Source organism: Pteropus alecto, unplaced genomic scaffold (genome assembly GCF_000325575.1).
Source record: "Pteropus alecto unplaced genomic scaffold, ASM32557v1 scaffold16, whole genome shotgun sequence".
Taxonomy (NCBI): Eukaryota; Metazoa; Chordata; class Mammalia; order Chiroptera; family Pteropodidae; genus Pteropus; species Pteropus alecto.
Genome location: NW_006438867.1, coordinates 2,911,169 through 2,926,217, shown reverse-complemented (window position 1 = coordinate 2,926,217; position 15,049 = coordinate 2,911,169). Strand labels below are relative to the sequence as shown.

General features: G+C 36.9%; 1 protein-coding gene and 2 pseudogenes across 3 annotated transcripts in view; 1 reads left to right on the top strand and 2 right to left on the bottom strand.

Moving 5' to 3' along the window:
• The window catches only part of DCLK1 (doublecortin like kinase 1), a 323,350-nt gene that overhangs the window by 300,421 nt on the left and 7,880 nt on the right, over positions 1-15,049 (bottom strand). For all 3 annotated transcript variants that reach the window (XM_025049488.1, XM_025049489.1, XM_015592429.1), the window contains exon 2: positions 7,854-8,200. In XM_025049488.1, coding sequence (XP_024905256.1) covers positions 7,854-8,200 — 347 coding nt within the window. The remainder of the gene's footprint in view (positions 1-7,853; positions 8,201-15,049) is intronic.
• On the top strand, positions 5,289-5,407 carry LOC112482910 (annotated as a pseudogene).
• Positions 10,521-10,637, bottom strand: LOC112482921 (annotated as a pseudogene).

Genomic DNA, 15,049 nt, shown 5'->3' with positions numbered 1-15,049 from the left:
TAGCTCAGATTTAAAATTCTTTTTTTTTTTTTAAGTTCCATTTAATTTCTGAAACTGCCTCTTTCATTTAATTTAGTTTCAAGGATTTAAACGAATCAGCAAAATCCGCTGCAGCATACTCTACCCTAGCACCACAAACACCCCAGACAGCACAGGTTTGTGTCTCTGCAATAATTGGGCCAGATGCTATTCATGTGAATCTCTTATTGGCCTATCACCAATTTTAAATCCATAGAACATATCGATTAGACCTTCTCTTTATTCATGGGATGGCTGAGGCAATGTCAGAAAGATTTAGGGCAATATTCTGACTCTGATGGTGAATGTTTTTCTAATAGACCAACTATTGTTTCTCCTCAGGATAAAAGTTCTTTCAATAGAGAAAATGTTCTAAAATTGGATATGTGTTTTTTTTAAATTATCCAAGAGTCATTAATGAAGCAGGAGCCCGAGGTAGAAAACAAGCACCACGATAAGTACCTTACAATCTGTGGTTCCACTGCAGATTGTAAGGTACTTTGCAGCTCACTGGAAGCACCATGCTAGTGCCAAAGCTGTGGCCCAGGACAAACTGGTCAATCGTCCAATCATTCAGTCATTCAATCATTTGTTGAACAAGCATTTACCAGGTCAGGCCCTAGAGATCCAGAGTCAATAGGACACCTTCCTTAGTCTCATCCTATGAATTCTGATGGGAGAGACAGGCCAGCTTAATCAAAATTGTGGGGCTACCTGCAATAGACAGTGAATGGAGCCTGAGGAGAGGGAGCTGTCAGTTCCACATAGGAAAGTCTGGAAATGTTTCATAGACGAGGCCGCCCTTGAACTATACTGAGAAATGAGTAGGTTCTGGCTTTGCAGAGCCGTAGTGATGATTCAATGAGATGAATGAGTTTGTCACATAGATTGTTTCATTAAATCCTCATGACGACTTAAAAAACAGGTATTATTATTATTCCCATTATATAGATAAGAAAACTAAGGCGTATACAAGAATTAACTCCTGCCAATGGGAGAATATATTCCACCATAGAGGACAGACTTGAACTTAAGTCTATCAGTCTTAAAACTATATGTTTCAAACTAGTCCGTAAAAATTAGTGTTTTTCCTATAATTATGTTTTGCATATATCTATGCTTAAATTATAGCATATCTAAGCAAATTTCCTTATTACAAGTAAATTCGACACATGAGATTTTTAAACTTTCATAATCAGTTAAGTGGGGAACTAACAATTTTCCAGGTCTGAAAGAGAAACTCGAGCCAGCTAGATTTTTCAGACTGAAATCTGAACGCAGGCCCAGCTGACTTTAAAGTGCAAGTTCTTTCCATCACTCCGACATGTTCCCTCAGGGCAGAAGAGACTCACAGGCCCAGACAGGGTCTCCACCTTCGCAAAAGCAGAAGTCACCACTAGGAGATTATCCCAAAGCCCACAGTTTTATAAAACAGCTCCAAGTTCCTTCAGCATACTGGAAACATATCTTCAGTTCTACAGTGGGACACTACAGAATTCACTTTACGGCAAATTAGAATTCAATTTACAGAAAACTGACTTTGGCTGAAACTAATTTGAGCCTTAAAATATAAATCACAGCAAGCGCCCATAATTATAATTACATTGTCAGAGAAGCTCAGACTGGGAAAAAAGGACTTAACCTCCAAATTCGGAGGAATTACTATTTATGTAAGGACAGGTGTAGCTTGTAAGTCCTGAATATCAACCAAAGGTATATAACCCAAAATAGCACATTCTATTTTAGACATGCCAATTCCCTAAGTGAAGTATCATAATTATCTTTAAGCTCCTTTTTCTTTGAAAACAGCTAAGATTTTCCATCAATTCAGAGCTCTAGGAAATCATGAGGAGGGTCTAACATGTACTCTGAGCTTCTGTAGGGCATTTTAATTTGATGTTTTCAAATGTAAGTTAAATTATTTCATCAACTGTTTTTTTCACATAGATTGCAAACAAAACTAAAAGGTGTTACCTTCACTTTCACGACATAGATATTATACCAAATCATTATAGTAAAAAATTCTGTATACTAAGAATGAAGGATTTAAATATGCTTAAAGAAGTTAACTGCAGCTGTCACATGTTTTATTTATTTATTTTTTTAAAAAAGCCACTATTATAGCTATAGATACTCTCCTTTTCCATCCAACCAAATTCTGTCACATCCTAAATTCCTTCCTTTTCTTTTGGAAATCTCTGGTTTTCATACTTTCTAAGCTCATTAATTGCTACAGCCAAGTCAGACATAGTAGTAACGTGTACCACTTTTTAAAACTTGTAAGAGGAAGAAATATTCTAAACTCTCTAAACTCAAGTGTGAATCAAATTATTTTTACCTCAGATTAGAATTAGGTATTCAAAACCAAGAAGAAAAAAATGAAAACCATTTTATGATATCTGATTGGTAGATCCCTATTGTCATCACTACCATTTCCTGAATTCTAATAAACTCATACATTAGTTACCTAAAATAAATGGTTGCGATTATGACTCACAAGCATCTTTTGAATTCTACGTTTATAATAGGCAAGGGAATTCAATAATCAAAATATAACAGAGAAGACAGTAACTTATTAATTTATTAGCAGCTATTTGGATTCCCTTTACCTGGCAGCTGCTATGGTCTGAATGTTTGTGTCCCCCGAAAAGTTCCTATGTGAAACCTAACCCCTAAAATTGACTGTATTAGGAGACAGGGCCTTTGGGAGATGATTAGGTCATGTGGGTGAATCCCCCATGAAAGGGATTAGTGTCCTTATGAAAGAGGCCTAGGAGCCCCCTAGCCAGTCCTGCCACGAGAAGACACTGCAAACACTTGGCTTTCTGTTAACCAGAAAGTGGGCTCTCACCAGGCCAAATCCGCTAGCACCTTGATCTTGGACTTGCAGCCACCAGAGCTGTGAGAAACAAATTTTTGTTGCATATAAGCCACCTAGTCGTTGGTATTTTGTTATAGCAGCCTGAACAGACTGAGGCAGCAGCTATGATGCCTGTTCTCACAGTTTACCACCTAAATCAGCTTTACGTCAGCTGAGGTTCCTAGTTCTTTCCATATTAGAAAGACAATAGATTGTTTGCTCACTCTAGCATGTTAGTGGTGGGTTTTACAAAGAGCATGACTTACGTGAAATGCCTGTAAGATAAAAATATAACATTCCTGAGTGAGTTTCCCCTCCGTTACTATTTTATTGAAGAATAGATAAGATGGAGATGTGCATATTTTTTCTACGTAGAAAGCAATCTAGTTTATCAATATCAATATCAATATTATCAATCTATCTAGTTTATCCTACTTTGAAATATTACTCTGTTCCAGTGGGGAAGGGGAGATGGTTGGGAAGTGTCTGATCTGTGACGGTTACATTATAAATTGCCTGCTTGGGCACCAGCTGTCCTGAGACTTGCTGTGGTTTATGTTTCTAAAGCAAGGATTCAGAAATCACAGATTTAGCAGCTCAAGACTGCCAGATTAGCTGTTCCCAAAAAAAGGAGTCAGGAGATATGCAAGTATATCTTTGCAGCAAATCTCGTATCTTTTGGGCTTATTTTAATCACTTAAAACATAGTCACAATCTAAATGACCTCCGGGAGTAGCTGCCCAGCAGGGTGAGGGAATAATCCACAGAAAATCACAGCACTGGAACCTGGACAGGGGCAAGAGAGAGCCTCTCACTCGGCCGCGGAGAAAGGGGACGTGACTGGAACCTTCAGCTAGAAATCGCTCTCTTCTCTTCTTATGGGGCCTGAATGAAGGCTCAGATAAGCAATGCATCACCGAATTTAAGACATGGCAAGGGTTTCTTTGACCTCCCAGCCCTGCCAGCAAAAGTGCCTAATCTCACGGTGAGCACAAGGTGGTGAGGAGGAAGCAAACTTTAACAGATGGTTTCAGGCCTGAATAACGAATGGAGTTGAAGTAATTAGCAAGTATTTGCTCACCGATAGGCTGCTCGGAAGCCACAGGGTCATCGGGGGAAACTGCAGCTTCATGCAAAACATCTTCTACGTGATGTGGCATTTTTAAAATGTTCATTTCCTTATCTCAGCCTAAAAACTCGAGAAAGCGCTGTGTAATGAAAGCTTAGGTTAGGGCTCGAGGCAAAGCCAAGAGGCCGATGAGCAAGGAGGCCAAGCAGTGGCAGGAACGAGCGAGAACGGGGCGTGGTCTGCGCCCCCTGGTGCCATCTCTGAGTAACGCATGCACCCGCAGGCGAGGGCCCTCACGGCTCCACTGCCAGGACCCCCCGTTTCCACTCCGGGGATACGTCTGCGGACCACACGAAGGCAATCTGAAAAGCCATAACTGCTTGCACATCTCCTTGTCTACTCATTTACCCAAAGCACTCGAGCTATCGAGTTTTTAAAACAATTTTATTTCCTGAATGCAAAAAAAAAAAAATTACCTTTAAAAATTTTATTGGCCATTGGATTTCCCATATCTGTTCATGGACTCCATACAAGGGCTCAGTTACACTAATAAAAATAAAAGAGGTGAAACAAGTGATCTTAAGGGTGATGTCCTGCTGACAGCACGTGGACCCTACTGCCACAATGGCCAAGGTAAGATGGTGGCAGCACCACTTGCCCACCCTGCTATGGCAGAGCATCATGCCCCAGGCAGGCTTGGAGGAAAGCGGTTTATTCTCAGAGACTTATCAAGCCTTAGTCTCTGCAAGGCTGTCAAAGAACCCTACTCCAACAAACCGCTCATGCGGACAGATCTCTCTTTTGAACAGAAATGATTCTAAAGACTCCTGGGGTCCACGAGGAAGCATCTTTATTCCTACTGAGAACCCATGCAAAGAGTCTTTATATTCTTTCCACTTTATCATCCAATTCCTCTGCAGCTTTTCACCACCCTTGCTATGAAGAGAATATGCCACAATGGAGGAAATGCCACAACAGTAAACTGAATGCTTGACAAACATACATACATACATACATAAATAAATAGATATGTTCTGCATTATTTTCTGATTGAATTTAATTCTAACATATTAACCTTAAATGGCAGATTTACTTTTTTTCAAAAAAGGTTCCCTCACATATATTTTTCTTTGAAGAAAAAAATAAACTCTCACTTGCAACATTTTGAAGTTTGTATTCTGTGCTTTATGTTTCTACATGACCAGCGTTTTTACAACATAAAGAATCTTACTTAAGCAACTCTCAACATCTTCTATGTTCGTATGTACTAGCCTTAAAATATAAAGAAAATGTTTCCTTAATAGATAAAATTTCTGAGGGAAATTAGAAAGTATAAGTACAGTCTACAGCCATGCCACCCTGAACAAACTTGATCTTGTCTGATCTTGGAAGCTTAGCAGTGCCGGGTCTGGTTAGTACTTGGATGGGAGACCACCTAGGAAAACCAGGTGCTGTAGGCTTAAAAAACAAAATAGAAAATAAGGGATTGTAAACTGATAAGGTGCTTGCAATCTGTGAGGTCCTGAATGCTTGACAAACATAAATAAATAAATAAATAAATGAATGAATGAATGAATGAATGAATGAATGAATAAGTGAGTAAGTAAGTAAGTAAGTACTAAAAAACACAGTTTTGAATACAACAGTCAGAAGAATGACTGCAGGAGAAAAATACATGGCGGAAAACTTTCAGATGATATTTTTTGGACAAATTACTTGAAAATTTTCAGGACACATATACCTGTTTTGGTCCTTTAATATAATCTGCTGTGGTACAGTGGTTACACACACAGGCTCTGGAGAGAGACTGGTTCAAATTCCAACTCTGTGTGGTCTTAGACATTTTAAAACTTAAAACAAATTCTGTGCCTTAGTATCCTCATCTGTTAAATGGAGATAATAATAAAGCTGTTATGACGATTAAATGTGCTAACACATACAAAGCATTTAGAACGATGCTCAATAAAGCTGTGATCATTATTACTATAATTCAAAATGGCTTTCACACGCATTATCACATTTGCTCCCGCAAGCACACTATGAAACAGAGGTGATCATTTCATCCATACTTTACTGATGAGTATAATGAGGCTCAGTGAGTTGCTAAAAATATAAACAACTTGCACCAGAGTCAAGATTTGAATCCCGGTTTTTTCACATTAAACCTAGATTTTTTTTCCCATTACATTGGATTAGTTACATGTAAACCACACCAAAACCAGCTATTATAAAATATGATAAATTCCTTAAAAAGAAGAAAAACTATTGAGAACATCAGAGTACCTATTCCAGGAATTCAGTCTTAGGATAAACAAATGATCAGTTGATGGCACAATTTACTGCAGTAGTTAAAGCACATTTTTAGAATCAGTCTGTAGCAATTTGGAACATCTAAAATTGTGAAGTGAGGGGTGAGTTAGAAGATTCATTATATGTACTCTTTGTTGTAAATTTTACTTCTTATGAAAACAAGTAAACTCCCATCTTGAGAAAACTTAATATACAAAAATGCAGAACTACAAGACAGATGAGCCACTCATTACAGAGGGCACCCCTAAATAGCTTAAACATTTAATGAACCTTGTCACCTTATTGTTGTTGTAACTCACAAGCCAGCAGTGGACTCTCTGATCACTGATACGTTGTAATATTCAGGATACATCCTCCTAGATCTAGAAGACTGGGTGTTTCACCCCTCAGAATCCTTATCCACATGACACTTAGGGGAAGTTTAATGAGACAAGCAGAATATTGTTGAATATAAATGAACAACTGGCAGATATTCCTTCTTTCCTAATGAATTTTATAATTCAGAGCATTTGAATGGATCCCTAGGGCAATAATTCTTTCAAGACTAATACTCTTTCTAGTATTCGTATCTATTTCTAATTCATAGTTTGAATGTGTTAGCCTTCAAGAATCTATATTAGTCTTCTATTTAATAACATGAACCTTCTAATTATGAATCTGATTTTGATTTTTAATATGTACTCTACATGCAAATTATTCAAATTAGCCCTCAAAATAATTTTTAAAAAGTGTTTGGACAGACCCACATTAAAAACTAAATTTTAAGCAAAGATTGTGTGTTAAAAATGATCCTCTTTAAAAAATTCTCTCAACTCTCAATGACCAGCAAATCGCACTGTACATATATCAGTGTTTTTTTATTCAGCTCATCATCAGGGTTTTGTCAGACCTTTACCTAAGTCCACACGAGACTTCCTTTAAGTTCATCTGAGCAACTCATATTAACATGGCCATCATCCAAGTCAACTGATGCACATTCCAAAGCTGAAGAAACCTTTCATTTTAATTCTAAAATTATGTTTTCAAAACAAGATGTACAATATTCTAGAAGTATGCATCTTAAGGCCATCTGGATGGAAATATTTTGTTCTTTGGATAGGTACTTAAAAATCTATAAAATTTAAATAAATCTCACTACTGAACATTACTGAGACAGTAAATTATAAAATATTATTTAGGCCAAAGAAAGCACTAAGATTTTCCTCTACTGGTCAGAGTTTACCTCTACATCTTAGTCATGGTCCAGGCTATAAGACATTACTATATGACAACACTGAAAACAAATGGCTGAAAAGCACTGTTATGTCAAGCAATTAATAACTGAAGTAGTTTTTTAGTTACTAATTGCTTAATATAATGGCATAATCATTTAAGCTTCAGAGATGGGCATTTTACTTTATTCCAATGGCTAATCCTGTCTGACACTATCCTTGGACTGGTTTGAAGCCAACAGCTATATATTTGTTGACTAAATGACCCAACTCTCCCAAAATCAGTAGAATGTATGTTTCAGATTCCCATCACAGGCCATATAAATTTCCCACCTCCCTGGTTCTTGCCTGTAAAGTCAAGGTCATACCACGATACCTCTCTTACCTGTTTCCCATCCAGGGTATACAGGCGTTTCACCACTCCCGAGTCCAGCTTGATGGCGTCGGTTATGTCAGTGAGAACCTGCTCGAAGGAATGAGCAGTCTTCTTGTTCAGCAGAATCCTGACAGCTTTCCGTGGCTTCACCCCACTTCTGATGATGGTGACCAGCTTGGGTCGAATGAAATCCTTATTCTCCCGTACCTCTGAAGGGCTCCCTTTGGCAGTAGCCAGTGACGACACCGCCCGGGACGCCGAGGTGGTCTTGACGTTCACAGACCAGTTGGGGTTCACATTCTTGGTGTACTCCAGTTTCTTGAAGGGTTCAATTGAGCCACACACATAACTCTCTCCTAAGGAAAAGAGAAATATGTTTAAGCTTAAGCTAAGGTAAACTCATTTCCTTTCTCATACTCTGTGATATTTTTCTTTTCTACTTAGAGGTGAAAGCTAGTTGTGACTTTTTAAACAATGGAAGTATGATTAAGAATTAAGAAGAAAGATTTTTGACTTCTAATCTGGCTCTGTCAGTAACAGATTGGTATCCTGGTGAGGAAACATCATCATCCCTCCCTTTCTTCATCATTAATATTGGTAGAAATATTGGTATTTAATAAACTTCAAAAAGATATAAAACTGAATTCAAAATATAAAGTATTCTTTGAGATTTAGGAATATTTCTATTTGCAGAAAAGTTCAAAATCAGAGGTACCTACATTTGCCACCTGAAATCGTTTAAAAACTGAAAATGGGTCAGAAAACAGCTTCTTAAAATAGCTATGTAATTTATAAATTTGATGAAAGTGTTTGCTAAACATTTTGTACAGCCAAGTAAAATTCCAAAAGCAAGCAAAATAACCACCCTTCCTCCTCTCCCATCTACACAGGGCTGAGCACTCGATCCACAAACACTAGGAAGCCAGTTCACACCTGTTTATAGATAAAAGGTTTTGAGACTGGTCAACTTAGAAACTGTAGCTTCTTAAACTGACTCTAAAACAAATATAATTAAATAAGATGAGTAAGAACTCAGGACCTAATATAAAACATGGTGACTACAGTTGGTAACACTGTATAGTATAAAAGAGAATTCTAGCAAAGAGAGTAGAACTGAATTGTTCTCACACACACAAAAAGGATAAGTATGTGAGGTGAGAGATATATTAATTAATTAAATGGGAAGAACACTTTCACAATGTGTGTGTGTATACCAAATCATCACAAGGTGCACTTTAAATATTTCACAATTTTATTTGTCTATTATACCCCAATAAAGCTAAAAAGAAAGTAAATACATAAAATTGTTATTAGAAATGACTCCCTAACAGAGAATCGTTTAATCAGAAAATTCAGACTATTAAGTAGATGTGGATTACACTCACAAAAAGTAATACACATACCAAGCGATAACAAATTATCAAATAACTGATCTTATCACCAGTCCCCAACCTTTTTGGCACCAGGGACAGGTGTTCCTATGAGAGTCTAATGCCTGATGATCTGAGGCAGAGCTGAGGCGGTGATGCTAGTGCTGGGGAGCGGCTGCAGATACAGATGAAGCTTCTGCTCGCTTGCTCACTGTTCGCTGCTTACTTCCTACTGTGCGGCCCAGTTCCATGGCCCAGGAGTTGGGGACCGCCTATATACGTATTTCATAAAGTCAGTCAAAGCATTTTGAAATTAAATATTTTATAAAGGCCTTTTTCTGTGTTAGCAAGTCTTTGTAACTGGGAATAGGTAAAAATGCTAAAAAGCCTTCCTAATTGCAGGTAAAGTGACCTAGGACTAATCCTACACAGCCCATTTACTTTTATCTAAATCCTCATCCTATTTTTAAATTAATAGTGCAAGCATCCAATGCCAGAGGATAAGTATTCACATAAAAATAAGTGAACCAAGGCTTCAAAAATAGAAAAGCACAGTTATACAGGTTATCAAACATTTGCTTTACAAATGTTTTTAAAATATATTTTAACGTGTGTTTATACATGATGCCTCACTAGAAGTTGTATGAATAGTACAAATTTAGCAAACCAGCTTTCGATTCACCTCGTAGATCATGACTGGTCCCACCTATGCTGTTCTTGCGATTTATACAGATATAAAAAATGTGTACAAGGGAACTGCAAGAGCAGGGCTGTTTCTGAAGGCTCTGTGGAAAGGCAGCGTGCATGAGATAGAGGGAAGAAAGAACTGGAAGTCTGGGCTCAAATCCAGCCTCTCCAAGCGTGTGACTGTGGGCAAGTCTGCTGGTCTTCTCAGGGGTACTTTATTCATCCATCGGATAAAGGCTATTCCAGTGGCCACTTTTATGTCACCAGTTTGGGGTGAAGACTGAATTAAACAATAGAGGTTAAAGTGATCTCAAATGCAAAATTGCTACACAGGTAAAAATCATCTGAGGCTGCAGTGAGCCTGAAAGGAAAATTTAGAAATGAAATTACCAGAAACCAGTAAGCAGGTCTTATAAAGTGTTCATTATTTCTAGCTACATAGTTACCAGCGGGCAACACTTTGGATTCATCGCAATGTGAGGATGCCCCAAATATTCCCTAAGGAGACCCACAGCTCATGCTTCAACTGGCAAAGCCAGTCTGTCAGAATTCTGTGCTAATTGGAGATGTGCAATTGTCTAATTGTTTTAATTTTTCTTTTATTTTTTAATTTTTTTTATGCCTACAGCACCTGGTCTTCCTAGTGGTCTCCCATCCAAGTACCAACCAGGCCTGACCCTGCTTAGCTTCTGAGATAGACAAGATCCGGCATGTTCAGGGTAGCATGGCTGTAGACATTTAATTTTAACTTTTTTGTTAAGTTTACATATTAAGGTAATAATTCAACAGAGAAAAATATTTTTTAACTTTAGAAAAGAAAAATTGTTTTAAAAATAATTTAATAATTATATAATATTAAATAATTTAATATATTTAAAATAATTAAATAATTTATTTTAAAAAGAATTTTAAAGTATTCACATAACAATATAGAATGCGTCTATTGAAAGAGAAAAGAAATACTTTTTTTTAACATCTTCGATAAAGTATACTGTAATTTTTTAAAAGATCGACGATGCTGAGAAAGTAATATTGGTTTGTTTCAAGTGGCAACAATGAGAAGAAACTTGTATTTAATCTATGCTGTCGTTTGGAAGGCCCTCTGCCTGGTTTATCCGATATAAAGACTGGAATAAAGTCTTGGAGAAGGATGCAAGACTCCAATAAAGGACGATATTGTGGTAAAAGGACAGTGACAGCTAAAAGGAGAGCAAGGAGCTGGCCACCAAATCCAACGTCGCACACCATGCAACACTGGCCTTTAAAATCTACTACGTTATTCAAGACTTAGGAAAAGTAAAGATGGGTTTCTTTATGTTAATAAGCTTCTATTTAATTGTGTGAATATATTTACATTAAATTTATTTGACTCCACATTTTGGTTACTTTTAATCATAATTCTGAACTCCCCACCATTAGGAGACCCGGTCTCTGTTTTAAATCAGTTAAATTCAAATTGATAGCATTTCATAATTTTGTTTTTAAAAAAGCTTTGTAAAGGTGATAATATCACTGATAAGTGTAAATTAACAAGTCATAATTGTTCTGAATGGGAAGAGTACACAGTCTTGATTTGGTCAAATAGCTCTGGGTACCCAGTGTTTAATCTTTTTCAAATTGGGGCTGAGAGTTAAGGGATACGTTATATTCATGAATACAGCATCATCAACGGAGTGCGTTCAAGTCCTTACATGAGGTATGTGGGTTAAAGGTCATTGAAAAATAACAAAACAAAGTAAGACTTACAATGACCTTTAAAAATTTATAACTGATAATTATAATACCTATAATTATATGCCTCTTTTCATGTACACTAAGCCATCTCAAAGTTTTATGGTGTAATTTATACTGTGACAACAAAAGAAAAGTTAATTTACCTAAACTAAGGTATACTTGAGCAAAATAGACTGATATTGTGATTTATAATAATACATATATAATTGATATTTACACCCTTTCTGGCACAGAGTATCTAAAACCCTTGAAATGTCCTAAGTGACAATAAAGCAACAAAGATGTCTTGCTATTCATAACAGACCCCTCTAAACTACACCTGAGTTTATGTCAGTGAGATGACTTTTGGAAAGCATCACAGGATGGGGGCCGGATGCCAAGGGAACCAGCCATGTGATAGGAGGATTGGAACTTTCAGTTTCACCCCACTGGCCTCGGGGAGGGGAGAGGAGCTAGAGGTCGTATCAATCACCAGTGGCCAATGATGTAATCACTCATGCGTACGTAAGAAGCCTCAATAAAACCCAAAAGGACAGAGTTTGGAAAGCTTCCGGCTGCTGAACACATGGAAATTTGGTTCATCTATCGTGCTTGAGAGAGGACAGAAGCTCCAAGCCTTTTCCCCATCCATACTTTGCCTTATGGGTCTCTTCCACCTGGCTGTTCTTGACTTACACATTTTTATAATTAACTGGTAACCCAGTTAAGTAGAATGTTTCTGTGAGTTCTGGGAGCTGCTCTAACAAATTAACAGAGCCAAAGGAGGGAGTCATGCGGACCTCCTATCAGCCAATCCATCAGAAGCACAGAGGACAACCTGGACTTATGACTGGCATCTGAAGTGGGGTGGGGGACAGTCTTGTAGGACTGAGACCCTAAGCTTTGGTCTTTGATGCTGTCTCTAGGAAGAAAGTGTCAGAATCGAGATGAATTGCAGGACATCCATTTGGTGTCACCAAGAATTGCTTGGATAGGTGGGAAAACCCCCGACAAACACTGAAATTTGATAGCCCAGAATTTGCTTTGAAAGTTTGGATTACTTACTACAGGCGAAGTGAGACAAGGATGGAAAATGGCACAGATCACAGATGGTTTAAAGGAAATGGTATAAAAGTCCATTTAGAAGTGGAGCTAGAAGCTACTAGACATAACGGCTTGCGGGTTGGTTACTGTGCTGTCACTCTGGTTCCAGTTTATTTCAGCCAAAAATCTTTGTGTTAAGACTGATTTTCAGTTTGAAACTTAATACTCTGTGTGTCCAAGACATCCCAACAAATATCGAGAACTGCAGAAGTGGCATCTGTCTGAATTGCTGTGGCGTTCACAAAAGCCAGAAAACTAATATTTGCTTTTAAGCAAAGATAGAGAAAAAGAAAATGACAGTTAATAAAAAAAAAAAAAAGAAAGGTAAGGAAATAAAGCATAAAATTATGTTTGAACCTAAACAGTACCTCTTAAACTATCAGAATATTGTAGATTCTTCCCTGAAAGATTTAGGTAATTTGAGGACTCTGGAGAATGGGATAATTTCTACGAAAGTATATTAGATAATTTTTAAGATAATGAAGAGTCTGTGTTTTGTTTTAAAAAAATCACATATGCATTTTTAATTATATTTGCTGTTATTCTTCAAAGTATGTAAATATATTTTCCTAACAAAGTTTCCTATTAAAAAACATGCGAAGGTAATTCTACTTGGTTATAGATTCTCATTATTAAATTAGAAGATTTCCACTTAAAAGAAATTCTCTAAGTCACTATCGAAAACTTCCAGTAATATGGTACCAGCTCCCTGGTTGACCAGACTTGTAGTAAGTCAGCCAGGAAGGTGTTCCTCAAAAAGATGCCATATTAGAAGATTCTAGAAGTTTTCCTTGTGTCCCCTTATTTTGGGAGGGTTTTCATTGGCTAAGAGTTGTGACTTGCAAATTTACAACTGATGTCAATGAAGACATCGCTTGACCTGTCTGAAAATGACTAAATCTCCATCCTTCACATTAGTAAAACTTGTTGCTACCTCCTCTAGGATTCCTTTAAGTTCTAAAAGTGGCATACTTAAAACTACCTTAAGTGAAAGATACTCATAATATATTTTATTTCTCCAGACTATAAACATTCTCATGCAATTAAAATGTACTGTTGTGAGTTATAGTGAAAGCTGGAGAAGCTCAAATATATATTGAACCCTCTGAAATTGAAGTGGGTTAAATTACATGAAAGACATTATTTACAGAAAAAGATATCATAAAGTTTCTTCTGGATATTATATTTTATGAGACCATCTCAGATATACACAGTAACATTTCATAATCTATCTGGAGGCTCTGGTTTAAGAAGATTTTGATAGTGTTGTTAAAGGCAAGAAGAAAGATTCCCAAAGACACTTATGAATCATCCTTCCATGGAAGTTACATAATGTAATAGTACATAAAAATAAGCTTACAGAACATAAAATTTGGATCTGTATGTCGACTTCTCAAAGGCAAAGCAACAGAAAAATAACATAAAGGGAAACGTAGGCAAATCCAAATCTTTTAAAATTTAAAACTGATATAAAGTAAAACTAAAATAAAAAAGGGAAAATAGACTGAAGACCTACAATACAACAATGGATTAATATAATGTGTAAACATTATCATTTACTAAAATGCAAGGTACTAAAATATATGACAAAGGATAAAAACACAATAAAATATAAGTATAAAACACCATTATAAATTGATAACAACCCTCTTGGAAAGCAATGTGGCAAACTGTATTGGAAACCATGAAAATGTTTTCTGTTGTGGCTAAAACTTTCTTCAAACAAATAACAGAAAAACGAGTAACAAAATGGCAACAAGCATATACAGCACTGGCCATGAAATGTAAAAATTTAAAACAATCTCCTAAATCCTAAATAATAGGTACAAGACCTGAATGAGACACTCTGGGGAGTGACAAGAATCCTGTCATGAATTTGTCTTTAAAAAGCGTAGAAGGCAGTAAGTGATCATTGCTAAATACATGGTCCAGACGATCCTAATTCAAAGGAGAAAACAATCACTCCACTTCCCACTGGCCGATCAACAAAGAAGTAGAATTCATGCTGTCCTGAGAGGTGAAGCAAAGGTCTGATTTTCAGTGGCAGAAAAGGAAGAGGACTGCATTCCAGATAAAAATAAAATAATAGCATGCTCTACTCCACAGTACTATAAAGGGATAGTGAGATATTAAGACGTCCTTCTCAAAAAATAAAATAAAAACGGACAAATTAGAGTAAGGCTGCGGTAGGCCATAAGGTCAAAGTTTTATGCACCAGCCCCAGCTCTTAGATCACATAAGCTGCAGTGTGAAGGAATGGCTAGAGGGAAGACAGAAGTCAAGACACCACTGAGAAAGCAATTCTAACAGAGCAGGAGAGAAGAAGATGGA